The sequence below is a fragment of the Dendropsophus ebraccatus genome, chromosome 9, assembly GCF_027789765.1.
Source record: "Dendropsophus ebraccatus isolate aDenEbr1 chromosome 9, aDenEbr1.pat, whole genome shotgun sequence".
Lineage (NCBI taxonomy): Eukaryota > Metazoa > Chordata > Amphibia > Anura > Hylidae > Dendropsophus > Dendropsophus ebraccatus.
Window position 1 is genome coordinate 83263931 of NC_091462.1, and position 24105 is coordinate 83288035.

At 50.4% G+C, this 24105-nt stretch overlaps 1 protein-coding gene and 1 long non-coding RNA gene across 2 annotated transcripts; one reads left to right on the forward strand and one right to left on the reverse strand.

Moving 5' to 3' along the window:
* Positions 1-9225: 9225 nt before the first annotated feature.
* On the reverse strand, positions 9226-14342 carry LOC138802232 (uncharacterized). Its single transcript, XR_011364709.1, has 3 exons — positions 14157-14342; positions 10424-10551; positions 9226-9818 (listed from the first exon to the last, which is right to left on the reverse strand). It is a non-coding gene; the product is annotated as an uncharacterized lncRNA (long non-coding RNA).
* A 491-nt stretch (positions 14343-14833) lies between these two features.
* On the forward strand, positions 14834-17093 carry LOC138801804 (uncharacterized). The gene is made up of 2 exons (XM_069984903.1): positions 14834-15063; positions 16509-17093. The coding sequence occupies exons 1-2, from the start codon at positions 14956-14958 to the stop codon at positions 17091-17093; spliced, it is 693 nt and encodes a 230-aa protein (XP_069841004.1). The 5' UTR covers positions 14834-14955.
* The last annotated feature ends 7012 nt before the right edge of the window (positions 17094-24105 follow it).

Here is a 24105-nt window from a genome sequence, read left to right on the forward strand (position 1 = left end):
GGTCGGGATGATCCAGGCAGAGACCGGACGGATCTCTTACGTAGTGTGAACAGTCTGACTCCTCACATAACACAGAACAGTGAGAGGGTCACGCTGAGCGCGGACTTCTCTTGGCTCCTTCTCCTGATAGTTACAGGTGTAAACATTCAGACCTGGACCGATCAGAACTTTTGACATGTCTCTCTGATGTGTCAAAAGTTCTTTTTATAATGATAGTTACACTTTAAGCAGTAATCATCACTAACCACAACACCATGAAGACCATGGAGATCTCTAAACAAGTCAGGGACAAAGTTGTTGGGAAGTACAAGCAGGGGTGGTCTTGGCATTTCTGGGGCCCCAAGCGAAGTTATGTCTGGGGCCCCCCCCCCTCGACACGCGTTCCAAAACAATAGACCGCTGTGAGTTGCCCCCAGTTGTATATATGCCTTGTGCGCTACCGCCAGTAATATATACTCCTTGTGTGCTGCCCCCAATAGTATATACCCCTTGTGTCCTGCCCCCAGTAGTATATACCCCTTGTTTGCTTCCACAGTAGTATATAGACCCCGTGTGTTCCCCCAGTTATCTATAGCCCCCTGTGTGCTCCCCCAGAAGTATATAGACCTCCTGTGTGCTACCCCAGTTGTATATAGACCCCCTGTGTGCTGCCCCCAGTTGTATATACCCCATGTGTGCTCCCCCACAAGTATATAGGCCCCCTGTGTGCTCCCTCAGGGGTATTTAGCCCCCCTGTGTGCTCCCCCACTTGGATATAGACCTCCTGTGGGCTCCCCCACTTGGATATAGACTCCTGTGTGCTCCTCCAGTAGTATATAATCCCCCTGTGTGGTTCCCCCAGTAGTATATAGACCCCCTGTGTGCCCCACCAGTATTATATAGACCCCTTGTATGCTGCCCCAGTAGTATACAGACCCCTGTGTGCTCCCCCAGTTATATATAGACCACCTGTGTGCCTCACAAGTAGTATATAGACCCCCTGTATATTCTCCCAGTAGTATATAGACCCCCTGTGTGCAGGGCTGTATTAACAGCTGCTGCTGCCCTAGGCACTAAACCTGAAGACGCCCCATCTTCACGCTCCTATTGGCGATAGCAGACCTGGGAGGGAAACTAAAAAAATAAAAACAAAAAAATTAGTTTTTTCTGTCCCCCTGTCCCCCTGCAAGGTGCTGCCCTAGGCACCAGACAACGGGTGCCTAGTGGTAAATACGGCCCTGCCTGTGTGCCCCACCAGTAGTATATAGACCCCTGTGTGGTCCCCCAGTAGTATATAGCCCCCCTGTGTGCTCCCCCACTTGGATATAGATCTCCTGTGTGCTCTCCAAGTTGTATATAGACCCCATTTTGCTGCCCCAAGTAGTATATAGACCCCCTGTGTGCTGACCCCAGTAGTATATAGACCCCTCTGTGAAGCCCGAGTAGTCTATAGCCCCCCTGCGTGCTTCCCCTGTTATAAAGCCCCCCTCTGTGTTCCCCCCATTTATATAGACCCCCGATGTGAGCTCCCCCAGTTAAACAGACCCCTGTGTGCTCCCCCTGTTATATAGCCCCCCTGTGTGCTCCCCCCATTTATATAGACCCCCGATGTGCGTTCCCCCAGTTAAACAGACCCCTGTGTGCTCCCCCTCCCATATAGTATATAACACAATAAAACAAACACTTATACTCACCTGGGTCCGGGCGCCTCCTCATCTCTTCACTCTTGTGGCCGCAGGAAGGGTTCTCCCTGCGATCACAAGAGGCCGCACTCCCCTTGTCCTGGCGTCGATGCTCCAGTGATGTCACTGGAGCGCCGGCACCACAAGGACAAAGCTGCCACTTCTGACCGCAGGGAAAACCCTTCCTGCGGCGACAAGAGTGACTGACAGGAAGGGGGCCAATGTCTCCCGCCCTGTCAGTGCTACTGCATGTAACTATGAGCGCTCATTACGAGTGCTCATAGTTACAGTTCAGATCACAGCAGCAAACGGGGCAGCAGCCCTATGCACTAAACCTGAAGACGCCCCAACTTCACGCTCCTATTGGCGATAGCAGACCTGGGAGGGAAACTAAAAAAATAAAAACAAAAAAATTTGTTTTTTCTGTCCCCCTGCAAGGTGCTGCCCTAGGCACCAGACCACGGGTGCCTAGTGGTAAATACGGCCCTGCCTGTGTGCCCCACCAGTAGTATATAGACCCCTGTGTGCTCCCCCAGTAGTATATAGCCCCCCTGTGTGCTCCCCCACTTGGATATAGACCTCCTGTGTGCTCTCCAAGTTGTATATAGACCCCTCATCTCTTCACTCTTGTGGCCGCAGGAAGGGTTCTCCCTGCGATCACAAGAGGCCGCACTCCCCTTGTCCTGGCGTCGATGCTCCAGTGATGTCACTGGAGCGCCGGCACCACAAGGACAAAGCTGCCACTTCTGACCGCAGGGAAAACCCTTCCTGCGGCGACAAGAGTGACTGACAGGAAGGGGGCCAATGTCTCCCGCCCTGTCAGTGCTACTGCATGTAACTATGAGCGCTTATTCCGAGTGCTCATAGTTACAGTTCAGATCACAGCAGCAAACGGGGCAGCAGCCCTATCCAGCGGTCTTGAGCGCTGGATGTTGGGGGCCCCAAGCGATCACTTGGGGTGCTTGGTGCCAAAGACTGCCACTGAGTACAAGCCAGGGTTGGGATATAATAAAATATCCAACTCTCTTATGGGCCCCGAAGCACCATCAAATCCATTATCATCAGGTGGGAACAGTTCTTGTCTACGTTCAGGGTGCTTGTTGCTGTACTGCCATCTAGTGGTAGTTGTTGATAATTTCCACTAAATATGCGTATAATACCTTGAATCCTTGTAAGCACTGAAACAGAATCCTTGTAAGCACAGTAAGATAATGTCTGTACCTGCAGTGAATGGAACACCTGCTGCACTATACAGGTGAGGTTTTTTTTGCGGTCTGACTCTACCTATAATTTTACCATGACCCCATGGCAAGAATTAAAATGGTGGTGGGCCTCCCTCCCTCTTCCTCTTCTGTCCGACACAGACAGACAGAAGCTAGGAGGCCAAATCGGGTGGTGGAGGAGGGTGAGGAGGTGGTGGAGGAGGTGGTGGGGAGGGGGTGGTGGAGGAGGGTAAGGAGGTGGTGGTGGAGAAGGTGGTGGTGGAGGAGGTGGTGGTGGAAGAGATGGTGGGGAGGGGTTGGTGGAGGAGGGTGAGGAGGTGGAGGAGGAGGTGGTGGGGAGGGGGTGGTGGAGGAGGGTAAGGAGGTGGTGGTGGAGGAGGTGGTGGGGAGGGGGTGGTGGAAGAGATGGTGGGGAGGGGGTGGTGGAGGAGGGTGAGGAGGTGGTGGATGAGGTGCTGGAGGAGGGGGTGTTGTGGAGAAGGAGGGGATGGTGGTGATGAATGAGGGGATGGTGGTGATGAATGAGGTAGGGGGAAGGAGGAGGTGGTGGAGGAGTGGGTGTTTTAACCATATCCTTCTTAATTTGGTGTTTTTGAACCCTGAGAATCTCACCTGCAGACGAAACATCACATTTATAGAGGCTTAACTAGGTTCTGCTCTACCTGCGACTGAGTCGAATGAAATAAAAAGCAAAGGTGAGGCTGATACCTCCAAACATTGTGAGGACAATGAAAAAATAAAATTTTCCAAATGGCATCGTGACGTCAAAGACTACGCCAAGGGACACGTCTTCTGCTAGCAAATGCCAAAATCCAGTAGGGGCCCCGCTGGTCCACCTCTAGAAGAATGCAAACCGAGGCAGAGGCAGACCTAGACAGACAAGCCTTCTCACATTGGAAGAATTAGATGCCTCAGAGGAAGCCACACAGGACGGAGGAAATCCCACCACAGCAGAGGAAACTCCTTTTTTCTCTCAGGGATCCCCAGCTGTCATCCGCAAAAAAAACAAGCAAGGAATGGGAAGCAAGAAAAAAAAACCAGAGTCAGAAACCACCAACGTCCAGCTAGTGGTAAGTATATCTTCAATTTCTTTATCTGAATTACAAGTGACTGTACTTTCTAAAGGTTTGTCCATTTGCACCACTCATACCACTGACTGGTTTGATCTTGAACTTTAACTGATTTAATGGTGCAGGTACTTTGTCATTCTCTCCTTAGTCCTTCTCCAACCTGCAGACCCTGATGGACACATAAGGACCATCTCTCCAGGAATTACTGTTCATTTATGTAACTTACTTCTTGCTTTATTGGTACACACATTGCTTACTGGCATTGGTGGGCTCTCTTTGCCTAAGACTGCTACATCTAGTCTGTATAGTATGATCATTCTAGGTTACACTTGATGTAAAATTGTATATACACTTTTATTTTGTGTGCAGTTTTGTCTCCTATACACTTGTCTGTACCCTGTTACATATTATTCCTGGACGAATATGGTATGGGGATGGAACTTCGGGTTATGATGCTACTTTATACATACAGTAACATACATGTGTGTACTAATGAGTTCTTGTCATTTTATTTCTAGTAATCCTTCTTCTTTCGGATGATACACTATGCAGCCAGCAGGAGTGGGATCTTCTAGACATCCAAACCACACAGCGCATGGACTGTTCTGTACTTACCCATTCATGTTTCCTCTGGACCCTCGGAGTACGGCCTCTGTCTTACTATGTGTCTACGCTTTCTCTCTCTTGTATTGTCATGTCCTTCAATAAATGTTCTGTCGCAGCAACTGTTTGGCGTGTCACGTAATCCTTACCTGTGGTGTGCACCGGCTAGACTACTACCTAGACATGTATATTATGGCTGCCTTTACCACTTTCAGTATGGGATCCCATCAGTGTGTCCTTGGGTGGTGTGGTGGTGGACCCCCCAACACGGGCTTATCACCTTTGTGACACTGAATCTCCTACATCTATTTATTAGGGCCAGTTTACACGGAGTAAAAGAGGCAGAATGCCGTGATAGAACTCTCCACCGCGGAATCCCGCTAGCCTCAGCGTCATGTAGGCTGTCTATGGGAGGGTTTGCGCACCTCCTCTCTCCGCGCCTCTCCACTCAAAGAATTGTGCACCATGTGCTCACATCTATTGTGACTGACTGTGATTTATGTACATACTCAGTGCATTTTGCATCCAATATGTATTTTATGCATTTCTTACTCCAGTCCCATTTTTGTATGCTACCCATCATCCCCCTCCCCTATGATGTCTGCCCTTTCACCATTGGTGTATGGTTTTCCAGTAGTTGATTAACCCCTTCACGTCAGCAATCTGTATATATACGTTCCTATTGCACATGCCCTGTGCAGTAGGAATGTACATATACGTTCCTGACTTGAGGGGGCTTTGTGATGAGAACGGGATCGCTGCAGGGATAGCGATCCCGCTCTCATCTGACTGCAGCCCCGGAGGTAATGAGAGTCAGCTGCGATCCCGCAGCTGACCCCTATTAACCTCTTAGTGACCGCCAAAACGGCGGTCACTAACGGGCCGGTGCCGCCGCTATATTTCATCTCCCCCCAACGTGGATTCACGGTGAGATGAAATAAATAAAATCAGACCCCAGACCAGCCCCCCTAGTGCCCTGATCACTATCCCCCCTCCCCGCGGCGGCCATCAGATCCAAGATGGCCGTCGCCATCACTGTGAACAGAGTATATCTGTATACCCACCCCCCAAGTCGCCCCCCACACCCCTGTCACCCCCGTCCCCCAGTCACTCCCCCTACCCCTTATACGTTACCTGATCCTGGAGCTCCTTCCTCTTTGGCGTCCTGGCTGGTTATGAAGTGCGCATGCGCTTCACAACCAGCCAATTTGGTCTCTGTCACTGAACTATGATTACTGTGATAGAAAATATCACAGTAATCATAGTAATACAGTGAAAATGAATGTGTAAAGTACAAAAAGTGACATACAAAAAAATAAAACACACACTTTTTATTATAGTAAAAATTGCAGTTTACTCCCAAATTACCCCTAACCCCTCCCCAGATTACCCGTAACCACCGCACGTTGCCCAAACCACCGCACGTTGCCCGTAACCACCCCAGGTTGTCCGTACTCACGTCAGATTGCACGTAACTTCCCAGATTACCCGTAACCATCATCCATCACCCGTAACAGTGCAACCCACACTATATGGGCTGAATCATGCAGCAACAAAAAGACCATATTATAGAGCCCCTGTCAGATAATGTCAAAATGAGGTCTTGGAATCTAGTTAATGCTAGAAAAACTTTTTTATGGTTTGCAGAATCTTATTGGCTGTTTATGTGATCAAAAGAATAAGGCTTATCAATACACATGCATTAAATATATGAACGATTGGTTAGCTAGTTTATTGCCGTAATAAATGACACGGTTTTATACTGTGAAATGTCTTATGTTGCGCCTTAAAATTTGTACGCAGAGAAAAGATTCACACAGGCTAAGTTTACACAACGTAAATTTTCTATTAATCAAGGCCGTTGTTGCCGATTTGCAACAAGGTCCGTGATTAATAGAAAATTTATGTTGCACTGAAGTCAATGGAATCCCTGCCGGAGTGTATACACATAGTATACACTCCGGCCTGGATCCCTAGCAGCCGCAGGAAGAATTGACATGTCAGTTTTGTGTGGCCGCTGTTTATTGAATAGTGGCCATACAGGACTGTCAGTTCACCTAATGGAAAGTGCAGCTCTGGCCGCAATTTCCATTGTTGTCTATGGTGAAATGGGATGGGGGTGCACACAGATGTACCCGCATCCCATTTCAGCACAAATGAAGTTCATCCAACTGGTACTGCAGTACCGGCCGAGATGATCTTCACCGACGGCTGGGTCACAGAACAGCCGGTGTTTTACAGCGTGTGTACCCAGCCTTAAAATGTAAGTTCCCCATATCCTAGCCCAACCTTTCCGTAATGAGGAAGCTCATACAATAGTTAATGCGCTATTCCACGGAATGATTATCGGCCGTATTCAGCCGCTAATCGTCCCGTGGAATAGGAGGCAACGATCAGCTGACATCATTTATGTCGGCTGATCGTTGAAGTCGACCCGCTCGCTGCTGCCGCATGGAATATCGGCGACAGCGAGCAGGGAATGAGGAGCAAAGGAACCGGGTTCGAGTCGATCCGAACCCGAACATTTGTTATTTGATTATTTGGGGCTGCTGAACTTGGATAAAGCTCTAAGGTTGTCTGGAAAACATGGATGCAGCCAATGACTATATCCATGATTTCCACATAGCCTTAGGGCTTTATCCAAGTTCAGCAGCCACCGCTAATCAAACGCCGAAAGTTTGGGTTCGGATGGACTCGAGCATGCTCCAGGTTCACCCATCTCTAGTCTAGAGCTAAGTGCAGGATAGAGGAGTGAAGATAATAGAGTCTGTCTATGGGGACAAACAACTGTACTCTGTAAGGGGAAGCTGGGCAAGGACCTAAGGCTTGGTTCATACATTTTTGTTCTGCATTTATTTATTTTTATAAAAAGAACACAGCATACACAGCAATACATGCTGTGTCTATGAAGAAAGGAGAAACTCCGGGCAAAGGTAAAAAAACAAGGAGAGCAGGGAATGGTGGAAACATAGTAATGAACTAACTGAAGCCCCCATAGTGTCACCGCTCAATGGTTTCCAGAATCATCCAGTTTCTGTGTCATCATGACACCACAGGGAACTACCTGCTCAGCCAGTTAGTGAATGCAGAGGTTTCCCATCTCACTCACTGATTGGCTGAGCGGGCATTTCTGAGCGGGGCTGTAAGGTCACAGGATCGGGAGATACAGAGTTTGTGTGGAGTTAGGCGTAGGAGATTTAGAGACCACGGAGTTATGGCTAGAGTTGATTGAACCTCAGGAAATCCTAGGTTCGATCGAACTTGAACATTCACGAACCTGCCACATTTGATTGCTGATGCCTTCCCGGTCCGTGGGGAAGGAGGAGACTGCCTGGGTATTGCCTGGAATTCCTAGGCTGAGTCCCCGAATTCCAGTCGGTACACGGGCAGTCTCCTCCTTCCCCACGGAACGGGAAGACATCAGCAATCAAATGCGGCAGGTTTGTGAATGTTTGAGTTAAATGGGGTTTCTCATCATATCAGGAAATAGAAGTAGCAGGGGTAAGGCCTCATGCACACATCCATAGCCGAGGACATAAAACCATCCACAGTTGCATAGACCCCTTCATTCAAAATAGGCGATCTCGGCCATAGAAACAAATAGGTCTGCAGTCTGTCTGCATTTGCAGGTCCATACAGAATACATGAGAGTGCAAGGGGGCCTAAAAGGTGGACTTTTTCAGACGCTGCCAACATCCACTCCAGATTCCACAAACACTTATTTGTTAGAGAAGCATGTTTATTAATGGGAATCACCATAAGAATTCATCAATGACGCATTTCCGGTATAGAATACCCCTGACAGTGACAGGCAGGGTCAGCGACTGTCAGTGACTCACAGTGGTAGTATGACTACTTGAGCAAGCTTTTTTCCTTTCGAAGAGAAGCTACTCTGTATATGTTGTACTGTAGATGTGGAGGTCTATGTTTTTTTTTTTTAAATATATTTATTATATTTTCCGTAAATAACTTTTGTGTATTACAAGAATGAAAGGGACATATACAAAGTCACATAAGTACCACATGCAGTCAGAATCAGAGCAAAGCGGTGACGTGGAGGTCTATGTTGTAGATTTATGTATTTACATAAGCTGTAGGCCTAAGTACATTCAAAAATAAGGTGCTCGGTCCAAATACAATATTTGTGCAGCACTCCTGCCTCTTTTCTTTATGTATTGGGAAAAGCGAGTGAGGATTCAGTAATCATTTCCTCTTTCAGAACACATGAATGCTCTACCAAGCCTGTATTACAACTAAGAAACAGACTTTACAAGTGTTTCAGCTGCAATTCATATTCCAAACTACTAATGTTAGGACAAGGATGTACATTGGGGCGTAGCTATCACAGTAGCAGCCATAGCTGCAGCTACGGGGCATCAGTGGAGGGCCACCATCAGGACAGTCAGAGTAAGATCACAGGAGGCCGGACATGCACTGGTGTCTGCAGCTCCGACCTCCCTGAGTTCTGTGCTCTGACACTACCTGTACTCCTGCCAGTCATGTCACTTACAGCCTCCCTACAGTAAGCAGGATTAGCACCCAGCTTACTATATGGGGACCGTGATTCTGACAGGCAGGAGAAAGGCAAGGCCCCCCTTCCCTGCACCCCCGGGCCCCTCTCCCCACCTCCTCACTAGGAGCTCTGGCTGCATCCTGCCCCCCCTCATGTCGGAACACATGTTTAAAGGGTTATTGTCATTTCCATTAATTCTCAACACTTTAGATGTTACTGATAGCATCGGGTCTCACTCCTGATATACAGTTGGGGGAGTGCGGGTTCAGTTCAATAACTGATTGTTGGGGGTTCAGCACTTGGCATCAGCAGAGAGATGCAGCACTGACATGTAAAATAGAAAGAGCAGGAAGCAGACAGTGCCGCACATTGTGTAGTGGCCAAGCTGGATTACTGAAGCTCAGTTCTCATTCACTTTAATGCTGCAGTAACCTAGCACGGCCACTACAGTATGTACAGCACTGTCTGTTTCCTGCTCTGGTCACTGTGGCTCTGTTGGTGATGCCAGATGATGGACCCTCACAAACCTATCCTGCGGAGGGTCCATTAATGCAATAAATCTCAGGAAGCCCCTATATCATGGTGAAAGCCTCTGCAGACATGGGGCAGCAGTCTCACTTTGTGGATTATTGATGAGATCAGCATGTGTCTTTCCACTCGAAGTCCAAGCCATGATTAAACAGGAGTCCGAATGGTAGCGTTATGGAGGCCATTATGTCATTGGACCGACAAGGATCCGCGGCCTACTCTGTCAGCGAGAGAGAAGACACAAGATATGGTAATGGATTATGATATCACTGTACGTGTGCAGATACATTACAGATGCCCATACATTACAGGCAATACCCCCATACACATGCATGCTCGGCTCAGCCAGGTGTGCATGTGCTCTGAATGAGGAGAAGGGAGGTAAAGCCGCTGCCAGACTCCTCTGCTGACGGCTTATCTCCTGAGAACGGAAGGAGCAAGATATTCCAGCATGGGATCATATAACAGTCGGGGTCATATAACTGCCCAGATGACCCCGACCCCTCCCCCCTATAATATAGCAGCCCGGATCACCCCCCCCCCCATAATATAACTGCCTGGATGACCCCCCCCCCAAAAAAAAAGCCCAGATGACACCTCCCCCTCATAATATTACAGCCCAGATGACCCCCCTCCCCCCTGTAATGTAACAGCCCCGATGACCCTTCCCTGTAATATAACAGCCTAGATGACCCCACCACCCCTATAATATAACAGCCTAGATGACCCCACCACCCCTATAATATAACAGCCTAGATGACCCCACCACCCCTATAATATAACCGCCATTGCCCAGAACCCCGTCTCTCCAGGTCTTATACTCACTTGCTAATAACGTTGTGACATTTCTTGCAGATCTTGTGCTTGGCGCTTCCGTGTGCAGATAACACGGCCGTGTAGGGGAGGCACCCGGCACAGAAGGAACAGCCGCACGACTTATATATACAGCTGCACTGAGAAGGACAGAGTATACAGATGACATGATAAATCACATAGGATTCCCTTATCAATCCCACCACACACAGCAGATAAACATCACCCAGGGGGACTGACCGACCTCATATATATGGCGGCCTCCTAGTCTCCTTCCTACAGCACATCTGGAGGGAGAGAAGGGCCGGTCATGTCGTGTTCTCAGGGAGAAGAGAGGAGACTGAAGGCCACTCCCCCCACCCCTCTCTACTATAAGCACATGCACGCTCCTCCCACCCCTCTCTACTATAAGCACATGCACGCTCCCCCACCCCTCTCTACTATAAGCACATGCACACTCCCCCACCCCTCTCTACTATAAGCACATGCACGCTCCTCCCACCCCTCTCTACTATAGGCACATGCACGCTCCCTCATCCCTCTCCACTATAAGCACATGCACGCTCCCCCCACCCCTCTCTACTATAAGCACATGCACGCTCCCTCATCCCTCTCCACTATAAGCACATGCACGCTCCCCCCACCCCTCTCTACTATAAGCACATGCACGCTCCCTCATCCCTCTCCACTATAAGCACATGCACGCTCCCCCCACCCCTCTCTACTATAAGCACATGCACGCTCCCTCATCCCTTTCCACTATAAGCACATGCACGCTCCCTCATCCCTCTCCACTATAAGCACATGCATGCTCCCCCACCCATGTCCACTATAAGTGCATGCACGCTCCCCCCACCTCTCTCCACTATAGGCACATGCACGCTCCCCCAGCCATCATCACTATAAGCATAGGCACGCTCCCCACCCCTCTCCACTATAAGCACATGCACGCTCCCTCACCCATCTCCACTATAAGCACATGCACGCTCCCCCCTCTCCACTATAAGCACATGCACGCTCCCCCACCCCTCCCCATTATAAGCTCATGCACGCTCCCTCACCCCTCCCCATTATAAGTACATGCACGCTCCCTCATCCCTCTCCACTATAAGCACATGCACGCTCCCCCACCCCTCTCCACTATAAGCTCATGCACGCTACCCCACCCGTCTCCACTATAAGCACATGCACGCTCCCTCCACCCCTCTTCACTATAAGCACATGATGCAGGCTCCCTCCACACTATTATAAGCACATGCACGCTCCCTTCATCCCTCTCCACTATAAGCACATGCACGTTCCCCACCCTATAATAAGGACATGCTCACTCCTCCACCCCTCTCCATTATAAGCACATGCACGCTCCCCCCACCCCTCTCCATTATAAGCACATGCATGCGCCCCAGCCCTCTCCACTAAAAGCACATGCATGCTCCCCCACCCTATTTTTAGCACGTGGACGCTCCCCCCACCCTATTATAAGCACATGCACGCACCCCTCTCCACTATAAGCACCTGCACGCGCCCCCCACCCCTCTCCACTATAAGCACATGCACGCACCCCCACCCCTCTCCATTATAAGCACATGCACGCTCCCCCACCCCTCTCCATTATAAGCTCATGCATGCTCCCCCATCCCTCTCCACTATAAGCACATGCATGCTCCCCCACCCCTCTCCACTATAAGCACATGCACGCGCTCCCCCACCCCTCTCCACTATAAGCACATGCATGCTCCCCCACCCCTCTCCACTATAAGCACATGCACGCGCTCCCCCACTTCTCTCCACTATAAGCACTTGCACGCTCCCCACCCTCTCTCCACTATAAGCACATGCATGCTCCCCCACTCCTCTCCACTATAAGCACATGCACACGCTCCCCCACCCCTCTCCACTAAAAGCACATGCACGCTCCCCAACCCTATTTTTAGCACGTGGACGCTCCCCCCACCCTATTATAAGCACATGCACGCACCCCTCTCCACTATAAGCACATGCACGCGCCCCCCCACCCCTCTCCACTATAAGCACATGCACGCACCCCCACCCCTCTCCATTATAAGCACATGCACGCTCCCCACCCCTCTCCATTATAAGCTCATGCACGCTCCCCCATCCCTCTCCACTATAAGCACATACATGCTCCCCCACCCCTCTCCACTATAAGCACATGCACGCGCTCCCCCACCCCTCTCCACTATAAGCACATGCATGCTCCCCCACCCCTCTCCACTATAAGCACATGCACGCGCTCCCCCACTTCTCTCCACTATAAGCACATGCACGCTCCCCAACCTCTCTCCACTATAAGCACATGCACGCTCCCCCACTTTTCTCCACTATAAGCGCATACACACTCCCCCACTTCTCTCCACTATAAGCACATGCACACTCCCCAACCTCTCTCCACTATACGCACATGCACGCTCCCCCACTTCTCTCCACTATAAGCGCATGCACACTCCCCCACCCCTCTCCCCTATAAGCACATGCACGCTCCCCCACCCCTGTCCATTATAAGCCTATGCATGCTCCTTCACCCCTCTCCATTATAAGCACATGTAAGCTCCCCCACCCCTCTCCATTATAAGCACATGCACGCTCCCCCCACCCCTCTCCACTATATGCACATGCATGCTCCCCAGCCCTCTCCACTATCAGCACATGCACGCTCCCTCAGCCCTCTCCACTATAAGCACATGCACGCTCCCCCTCTTCTCTCCACTATAAGCATATGCACGCTCCCCAACCTCTCTCCACTATAAGCACATGCACGCTCCCCAACCTCTCTCCACTATAAGCACATGCACGCCCCCCACTTCTCTCCACTATAAGCACATGCACGTCCCCCCACTTTTCTCCACTATAAGCACATGCACGCTCCCTCACTTCTCTCCACTATCAGCACATGCACGCTCCCCCACCCTATTTTTACCATGTGGACGCTCCCCTCACCCTATTATAAGCACATGCACGCTCCTCCACCCCTCTCCATTATAAGAACATGCACGCTCCTCCACCCCTCTCCATTATAAGCACATGCACGCTCCCCCCACCCCTCTCCACTATAAGCACATGCACGCTCCTCCACCCTATTTTAAGCACATGCACGCTCTTCCACCCCTCTCCATTATAAGCACATGCACGCTCCTCCACCCCTCTCCATTATAAGCACATGCACTCTCCCCCCACCCCTCTCCATTATAAGCACAGGCACTCTCCCCCCACCCCTCTCCATTATAAGCACATGTACGCTCCCCCAACCCTCTCCACTTTAAGCACATGGACTCTCCCCCCACCCCTCTCCACTATAAGCACCTGCACGCTCCCCCCACCCCTCTCCACTATAAGCACATGCACGCTCCCCCACCCCTCTCCACTATAAGCACATGCACGCTCCCCCAGCCCTCTCCACAATGAGCACATGCATGCTCCCCCCACTGCTCTCCACTATAAGGGATCCTGTATGTTACAGTGCCCCCCAACCCACATGTACTGTTCAGGGCTTGCTGCCTATATAGAGCTCCCCCACCCCTACATATATGGGCACCAGTACAGGGTGGATGGGGCAGTACAGGTAAAGAATCCCCTCCCTCTCACAATATTGCTAACTGGGCCATGAATTGTGCAGAGGAGATGGGATATTGTATATTTCATAATAAACATCCCACTCAGATGCTGTTTAGGCCTAGTGGATGCCCCCAGCTCCCCTCCACCTGCGGGGGGCCCCCATTTTCCTTACCTAGGACATGCCAGATGGTGGTGGTCTCCTTCAGGCCCAGGCAGGAGGGGGCGCTCCATCTTCTCATGCAGGGCAGGGGGCAGCTCTCCCAGCTCTTGGCTTCAGTAGTGATGCTGGTAAGCTATGAGCTGTGCTGCCTGCTCTATCACTGGCACAAGGGACTGCTCCATACCCACTCCCAGACGGGACTGTGGCCCCGCCCCCGCGATCATGCCCCCGCCCCCGCGATCATGGCCCCGCCCACTACCACCAGCCACCATGAAAAACTTTTTTGTTCTTTCTTTTATTCTTTCCCTGATGGTGGGAAGCTCTGGGAAGGAACATAGTGCCCCCTGGTGGTCGGGTCCTGAACAAGTGTAAAGCATATACAGAGGAGGTCACACACTGCTGAGAGCCATAGGATGGGATCTAGTGGAGTTACATGGAGATGGCCAATATTGGGGACTATACACTACTGACACATCCTGTACATCATGTACATACTTATAAAATGAATTAAAACCCTATTTTACATCTTTTCTCATTGGAAATAACTAGGGAGATTTATCAGAGAGGTGTAAAGTAGAGCCGGCTCAGTTGCCCCTAGCAACCAATCAGATTCAACTTCATTCTTCACCTTAATTTCTTGGAAAATGAAAGGTGGAATCTAATTGGTTGCTAGGGGCAACTGAGCCAGCTCTACTTTACACCAGTTATTGTGGCCCCCTCCCCTGCACACGATGACATCACTGGTTATTGTTGTCCCCTCACCTGCACACGATGACATCACTGGTTATTGTTGTCACCTCACCTGCACACGATGACATCACGCATGGCTCCTGTACTGCTCATGATGACATCACACACAGTATATAAGCAGCTGCAGAGCTCTAGAAGTTACTCTTCAAGGCTAACGTTATTGGTGAAGGTAAGTCTGCTGTGTCCTCCCTTCTCTTCTATAATAATAGGATGAAACTGTTGCTAGAATATCCTGATCCCTACAGGTATATACTATATTATATATGATAGGGTAACCCCTCTATCCTGATCCCTACAGGTATATACTATATTTTATATGATGTGGTTACCCCTCTATCCTGATCCCTACAGGTATATACTATATTATATATGATAGGGTAACCCCTCTATCCTGATCCCTGCAGGTATATACTATATTTTATATGATGTGATTACCCCTCTATCCTGATCCCTACAGGTATATACTATATTTTATATGATGTGGTTACCCCTCTATCCTGATCCCTACAGATATATACTATATTATATATGATAGGGTTACCCCTCTATCCTGATCCCTACAGGTATATACTATATTTTATATGATGTGATTACCCCTCTATCCTGATACCTACAGCTATATTTTATTGGATGATGTTGGAATCCCCCTTTACTATAGATGTACAATGTGTCTGGTAAGGCCATTTGTCGTGAGCTCCCCTTGGTAGGGGGCCCAAAATAAACAATAAATATACAATTCAGGGCATTATACAATGCAGCAGCCCCACAAAAGTTAATGTCATTTTGATGATCTCATTACTGGTACATTACTATGGGGGCAGCCATCTTTCTAAACTGTTTTTACCAATATTTAGTCATATGCTTTATTGTAAGCTTCATAGACACGATATTCACATCTGTAGGATAGTTTACTAAGCATGTTCTGTGGCCTGTGCAGAGATCATTATATAAGGAGGGGAAGGCTGATCTCTGACATCTTTGCCTTTGGCTCTCCAGCCATGATGGGAATTGTAGTTTTGCAACAGCTGGAGGGCCACAGGTTCCCGACCCCTGGTATAAGTGAAGGAGTTGTGGTAATGGATTTATCCATATTCTTAGGTGCAGGTACAAGTTAAAGGGGTTATCCAGGATTAGAAGACTTTCCTGGAATAACAGTGTCACCCCTGTCCTCAGGTTGTGTGTGGTATTACAATTCAGCTTCATTTACTTTAATAGAACTAAGCTGCAATACCACATCCAAACTAAGGACAAGAGTTGTGCTGTTTTTAGAAGAAAGTCATGTTTTTCTAACCTTTTAAGGTGTTATACAGTATTAGAAAAACATGGCCACTTTCTTCCAGAGACAGCACCACTCTTGTCTCCAGTTCAGGTGTGGTTTGCAATTATGCTCTAATCACTTCAATGGAACCGAGTTGCAAAACCTACACCCAAACTAGGTCAAGAGCAGTGTTGCCTCTGGAAGAAAGTGGCCATGTTTTCTAACACTGTATAACACCTTTAAGGACAGGTCCGTTATGTGAGAATGTCCCATTGCTCCCGTATCCACCACTGTCTAATGTTAATTTTTGCATCTCTAAAGCTCATTGAGTCCTGACTGTTTTTCTTTACTTGTAGGAGAGAGAAAAGCGAGAAAAAAAAAGAAAGCGAGGAAAGCGAGGAGCAGAGGTGGATTTGTCAATATTGGTGGAAGAGGAGATGGCGGTGGTGGTGGAGGATTTGATAATGTTGATGGAGGATGTGGTGGTGGTGGTGGATGACTTTGTGGTGGGTGGAGTTGTGGTGAAAGTGGTGCGAGAGGTACTGGTGCAGTGGGTGATGGTGGTGAGGCGGGTTGTGGTAGAGAGAGAGGTGGTGCTGGTGGAGGTGATAGTAATGGTAGTAGATGAGCTGGTGGTGCTGGAGGTGGTGGTCGTGCTGGGGGAGGTGGTCGTGCTGGATGAGATGGTAGAGGAGGGAGTCGTGGTGGTGGATGAGGTGGAGGAGGAGTCGGTGGTCGTGGTGGATGAGGTGGAAGAGGAGGGGGTGATGGATGACATGCTGGAGGAGGAGGAGATGGTGGTGGACGAGGTGCTGGAGGAGGAGGGAGTAGTGGAGGAGGAGGTGGTGGGGAGGGGGTGGTGGAGGAGGGTGAGGAGGTGGTGGATGAGGTGCTGGAGGATTGGGTGTTGTGGAGGAGGAGGGGATGGTGGTGATGAATGAGATGGTGGATGAGGTGGGGGGATGGAGGAGGTGGTGGAGAAAGAGGAGGTGCTTGAGGAGGGGGTGATGGAGGGGGTGGAGGAGGGTGAGGAGGTGGTGGTGGAGGAGGAGGAGGTGGTGGGGAGGGGGTGGTGGAAAAGGGTGAGGAGGTGGTGGGGAGGGGGGGGTGGAGGAGGGTGAGGAGGTGGTGGGGAGGGGGTGGTGGAGGAGGTGGTGGGGAGGGGGTGGTGGGTAGGTGGTGGTGGGGAGGGGGTGGTGGTGGGAAGGGGGTGGTGGGTAGGTGGTGGTGGGTAGGTGGTGGTGGGGAGGGGGTGGTGGGTAGGAGGTGGTGGGTAGGTGGTGGTGGGTAGGTGGTGGTGGGGAGGGGGTGGTGGGTAGGTGGTGGTGGGGAGGGGGTGGTGGGGAGGGGGTGGTGGGGAGGGGGTGGTGGGGAGGGAGTGGTGGGTAGGTGGTGGTGGGTAGGTGGTGGTGGGTAGGTGGTGGTGGGTAGGTGGTGGTGGGGAGGGGGTGGTGGGGAGGGGGTGGTGGAGGAGGGTGAGCAGGTGGTGGGGAGGGGTGGTGGGGAGGGGGTGGAGGAGATGGTGGGGAGGGGGTGGTGGAGGAGGGTGAGGAGGTGGTGGATGAGGTGCTGGAAGAGGGGGTGTTGTGGAGAAGAAGGGGATGGTGGTGATGAATGAGGTGGGGGGATGGAAGAGGTGGTGGAGGAGTGGGTGTTTTGACCATATCCTTCTTAATTTGGTGTTTTTGAACCCTGAGATTATCACCTGCAGACGAAACATCGCATTTATAGAGGCTCAACTAGGTTCTGCTCTACCTGCGACTGAGTCGAATGAAATAAAAAGCAAAGGTGAGGCTGATACCTCCAAACATTGTGAGGACAATGAAAAAATAAAATTTTCCAAATGGCATCGTGACGTCAAAGACTACGCCAAGGGACACGTCTTCGGCTAGAAAATGCCAAAATCCAATAGAGGCCCCGCTGGTCCACCTCTAGAAGAATGCAAACCGAGGCAGAGGCAGACCTAGACAGACCAGCCCAAGGTTTGGTCTCACATTGGCAGAATTAGACGCGTCAGAAGAAGCCACGCAGGACGGAGGAAAACCCACCACAGCAGAGGAAACTCCTTTTTTCTCTCAGGGATCCCCAGCTGTCATCCGCAAAAAAAACAAGCACCGAATGGAAAGCAAGAAAAAAACCAGAGTCAGAAACCACCAACGTCCAGCTAGTGGTAAGTATATCTTCAATTTCTTTATCTGAATTACAAGTGACTGTACTTTCTAAAGGTTTGTCCATTTTCATCACTCATACCACTGACTGGTTTGCTCTTGAACTTAAACTCATTTAATGGTGCAGGTACTTTGTCATTCTCTCCTTAGTCCTTCTCCAACCTGCAGACCCTGATGGACACATAAGGACCATCTCTCCAGGAATTACTGTTCATTTATGTAACTTACTTCTTGCTTTATTGGTACACACATTGCTTACTGGCATTGGTGGGCTCTCTTTGCCTAAGACTGCTACATCTAGTCTGTATAGTATGATCATTCTAGGTTACACTTGATGTAAAATTGTATATACACTTTTATTTTGTGTGCAGTTTTGTCTCCTATACACTTGTCTATACCGTTACATATTATTCCTGGACGAATATGGTATGGGGATGGAACTTCGGGTTATGATGTTACTTTATACATACAGTAACATACATGTGTATACTAATGAGTTCTTGTCATTTTATTTGTAGTAATCCTTCTTCTTTCGGATGATACACTATGCAGCCAGCAGGAGTGGGATCTTCTAGACATCTAAACCACACAGCGCATGGACTGTTCTGTACTTACCCATTCATGTTTCTTCTGGACCCTCGGAGTACGGCCTCGGTCTTACTATGTGTCTACGATTTCTCTCTCTTGTATTGTCATGTCCTTCAATAAATGTTCTGTCGCAGCAACTGTTTGGCGTGTCACGTAATCCTTACCTGTGGTGTGCACCGGCTAGACTACTACCTAGACATGTATATTATGGCTGCCTTTACCACTTTCAGTATGGGATCCCATCAGTGTGTCCTTGGGTGGTGTGGTGGTGGACCCCCCAACACGGGCTTATCACCTTTGTGACACTGAATCTCCTACATCTATTTATTAGGGCCAGTTTACACGGAGTAAAACAGGCGGAATTCCGTGACAGAACTCTCCACCATGGAATCCCGCTAGCCTCAGCGTCATGTAGGCTGTATGGGAAGGTTTGCGCACCTCCTCTCTCCGCGCCTCTTCACTCAAAGAATTGTGCACCGTGTGCTCACATCTATTGTGACTGACTGTGATTTATGTACATACTCAGTGCATTTTGCATCCAATATGTATTTTATGCATTTCTTACTCCGGTCCAATTTTTGTATGCTACCCATCATCCCCCTCCCCTATGATGTCTGCTCTTTCCCCATTGGTGTATGGTTTTCCAGTAGTTGATTAATACCCTTCCTGTGTACCTATCTGTATGCTTGACAAAGACCCATGCTTGGGTCGAAACGTTGCACCCCAGTACACTTATATGTGAATAAATTCCCGTTTGCTGCAATGCGGATGCTGTAGGAGCCTTTTTTCTCTATGTCAGAGAGACGTGTCAAAAGTTTTGATCGGTCCAGGTCTGAGTATTTGCCCCCTGCTCTGTGTCATTAAAAATTGTCAGCCTCATAGACTTCCATTATTAGGCTATGTTCACACTACATAAAAGTATGGCCACTGTTGCCATCGGCAACAACGGACATTCTTTGTGCGGAGGGGAACATAGCCTATTGTCCTATGAGATCCCGGCCGGAAGGTATACACATCGTATACGCTCCGACCGGGATCCCTTGCGGCGCCGCAAATAACTGACATTTCAGTTTTCTGCGGCCGCAATTCAATGAATTGCGGCCGTAGGAAACCCTGTCAGTCCACACATTATGTGCTGTGGGAGGTTCTGATGCGGGCGCGCGCTGATGCGCCCGCATCAGAACCCTGCGGCTGGAAAGATCACCCGGCCGGCACTTAAGTACCGGTCGGGATGATCCGGGCAGAGACCGGACGGATCTCTTACGTAGTGTGAACAGTCTGACTCCTCACATAACACAGAACAGTGAGAGGGTCACGCTGAGCGCGGACTTCTCTTGGCTCCTTCTCCTGATAGTTACAGGTGTAAACATTCAGACCTGGACCGATCAGAACTTTTGACATGTCTCTCTGATGTGTCAAAAGTTCTTTTTATAATGATAGTTACACTTTAAGCAGTAATCATCACTAACCACAACACCATGAAGACCATGGAGATCTCTAAACAAGTCAAGGACAAAGTTGTTGGGAAGTACAAGCAGGGGTGGTCTTGGCATTTCTGGGGCCCCAAGCGAAGTTATGTCTGGGCCCCCCCCCTCGACACGCGTTCCAAAACAATAGACCGCTGTGAGTTGCCCCCAGTAGTATATACGCCTTGTGCGCTACCGCCAGTAATATATACTCCTTGTGTGCTGCTCCCAATAGTATATACCCCTTGTGTCCTGCCCCCAGTAGTATATACCCCTTATTTGCTTCCCCCAGTAGTATATAGACCCCGTGTGTTCCCCCAGTTATCTATAGCCCCCTGTGTGCTCCCCCAGAAGTATATAGACCTCCTGTGTGCTACCCCAGTTGTATATAGACCCCCTGTGTGCTGCCCCCAGTTGTATATACCCCATGTGTGCTCCCCCACAAGTATATAGGCCCCCTGTGTGCTCCCTCAGGGGTATTTAGCCCCCCTGTGTGCTCCCCCACTTGGATATAGACCTCCTGTGGGCTCCACTTGGATATAGACCCCTGTGTGCTCCTCCAGTAGTATATAAACCGCCTGTGTGGTTCCCCCAGTAGTATATAGACCCCCTGTGTGCCCCACCAGTATTATATAGACCCCTTGTATGCTGCCCCAGTAGTATACAGACCCCTGTGTGCTCCCCCAGTTATATATAGACCACCTGTGTGCCTCACAAGTAGTATATAGACCCCCTGTATATTCTCCCAGTAGTATATAGACCCCCTGTGTGCAGGGCTGTATTAACAGCTGCTGCTGCCCTAGGCACTAAACCTGAAGACGCCCCATCTTCACGCTCCTATTGGTGATAGCAGACCTGGGAGGGAAACTAAAAAAATAAAAACAAAAAAATTTGTTTTTTCTGTCCCCCTGTCCCCCTGCAAGGTGCTGCCCTAGGCACCAGACCACGGGTGCCTAGTGGTAAATATGGCCCTGCCTGTGTGCCCCACCAGTAGTATATAGACCCCTGTGTGGTCCCCCAGTAGTATATAGCCCCCCTGTGTGCTCCCCCACTTGGATATAGACCTCCTGTGTGCTCTCCAAGTTGTATATAGACCCCATTTTGCTGCCCCAAGTAGTATATAGACCCCCTGTGTGCTGACCCCAGTAGTATATAGACCCCTCTGTGAAGCCCGAGTAGTCTATAGCCCCCCTGCGTGCTTCCCCTGTTATAAAGCCCCCCTCTGTGTTCCCCCCATTTATATAGACCCCCGATGTGAGCTCCCCCAGTTAAACAGACCCCTGTGTGCTCCCCCTGTTATATAGCCCCCCTGTGTGCTCCTCCCATTTATATAGACCCCCGATGTGCGTTCCCCCAGTTAAACAGACCCCTGTGTGCTCCCCCTTCCATATAGTATATAACACAATAAAACAAACACTTATACTCACCTGGGTCCGGGCGCCTCCTCATCTCTTCACTCTTGTGGCCGCAGGAAGGGTTCTCCCTGCGATCACAAGAGGCCGCACTCCCCTTGTCCTGGCGTCGATGCTCCAGTGATGTCACTGGAGCGCTGGCACCACAAGGACAAAGCTGCCACTTCTGACCGCAGGGAAAACCCTTCCTGCGGCGACAAGAGTGACTGACAGGAAGGGGGCCAATGTCTCCCGCCCTGTCAGTGCTACTGCATGTAACTATGAGCGCTCATTACGAGTGCTCATAGTTACAGTTCAGATCACAGCAGCAAACGGGGCAGCAGCCCTATGCACTAAACCTGAAGACGCCCCATCTTCACGCTCCTATTGGCGATAGCAGACCTGGGAGGGAAACTAAAAAAATAAAAACAAAAAAAATTGTTTTTTCTGTCCCCCTGCAAGGTGCTGCCCTAGGCACCAGACCACGGGTGCCTAGTGGTAAATACGGCCCTGCCTGTGTGCCCCACCAGTAGTATATAGACCCCTGTGTGCTCCCCCAGTAGTATATAGCCCCCCTGTGTGCTCCCCCACTTGGATATAGACCTCCTGTGTGCTCTCCAAGTTGTATATAGACCCCTCATCTCTTCACTCTTGTGGCCGCAGGAAGGGTTCTCCCTGCGATCACAAGAGGCCGCACTCCCCTTGTCCTGGCGTCGATGCTCCAGTGATGTCACTGGAGCGCCGGCACCACAAGGACAAAGCTGCCACTTCTGACCACAGGGAAAACCCTTCCTGCGGCGACAAGAGTGACTGACAGGAAGGGGGCCAATGTCTCCCGCCCTGTCAGTGCTACTGCATGTAACTATGAGCGCTCATTACGAGTGCTCATAGTTACAGTTCAGATCACAGCAGCAAACGGGGCAGCAGCCCTATCCAGCGGTCTTGAGTGCTGGATGTTGGGGGCCCCAAGCGATCACTTGGGGTGCTTGGTGCCAAAGACTGCCACTGAGTACAAGCCAGGGTTGGGATATAATAAAATATCCAACTCTCTTATGGGCCCCGAAGCACCATCAAATCCATTATCATCAGGTGGGAACAGTTCTTGTCTACGTTCAGGGTGCTTGTTGCTGTACTGCCATCTAGTGGTAGTTGTTGATAATTTCCACTAAATATGCGTATAATACCTTGAATCCTTGTAAGCACTGAAACAGAATCCTTGTAAGCACAGTAAGATAATGTCTGTACCTGCAGTGAATGGAACACCTGCTGCACTATACAGGTGAGGTTTTTTCTGCGGTCTGACTCTACCTATAATCATACCTCCCAACTGTCCCGGATTCAGCGGGACGGTCCCGATTTTGGGGTCACGTCCCGCTGTCCCGGTACAGCCCCCATGTGTCCCGCCGCCCCCCGCACACTGGCAGAGCAGGAAACATCAGCTTCCTGCTCTGCTAAAACTCTTGTGGCCGAAGGCGTCATTCTGCCTCCGGCCACAAGAGGCCGCTCTCTCCCCCATAGCTCCCAGGGCCGGATTATCACAGGTCTATGGTGCTCCCCCTATACACCATCAGTACCTGGCAGAGAGAGCCGGGGCCGGAGGAGGAGGCTGCCGGGGTCCACAGCACATGACCTGCATCAGCCTGGAGGGAGGGAGAGCAGAGCAGTGGTGAGTGCTCCGGGGAGGGGGGTCTGTCAGGTGTCCCTCAGCTGTGCATAGTGCTTATCCCCCTTCCTTCCCCAGCTCTGTGCCCCTGTGCTTATCTCCACCAGCTCTGTGCCCCTGTGCTTATCTCCACCAGCTCTCAGTGCCCCTGTGCTTATCTCCACCAGCTCTGTGCCCCTGTGCTTATCTCCACCAGCTCTGTGCCCCTGTGCTTATCTCCACCAGCTCTGTGCCCCTGTGCTTATCTCAACCAGCTCTCAGTGCCCCTGTGCTTATCTCCACCAGCTCTCAGTGCCCCTGTGCTTATCTCCACCAGCTCTCAGTGCCCCTGTGCTTATCTCCACCAGCTCTGTGCCCCCTGTGCTTATCTCCACCAGCTCTGTGCCCCCTGTGCTTATCTCCACCAGCTCTGTGCCCCTGTGCTTATCTCCACCAGCTCTCAGTGCCCCTGTGCTTATCTCCACCAGCTCTGTGCCCCTGTGCTTATCTCCACCAGCTCTGTGCCCCTGTGCTTATCTCCACCAGCTCTGTGCCCCTATGCTTATCTCCACCAGCTCTGTGCCCCTGTGCTTATCTCCACCAGCTCTGTGCCCCTGTGCTTATCTCCACCAGCTCTCAGTGCCCCTGTGCTTATCTCCACCAGCTCTCAGTGCCCCTGTGCTTATCTCCACCAGCTC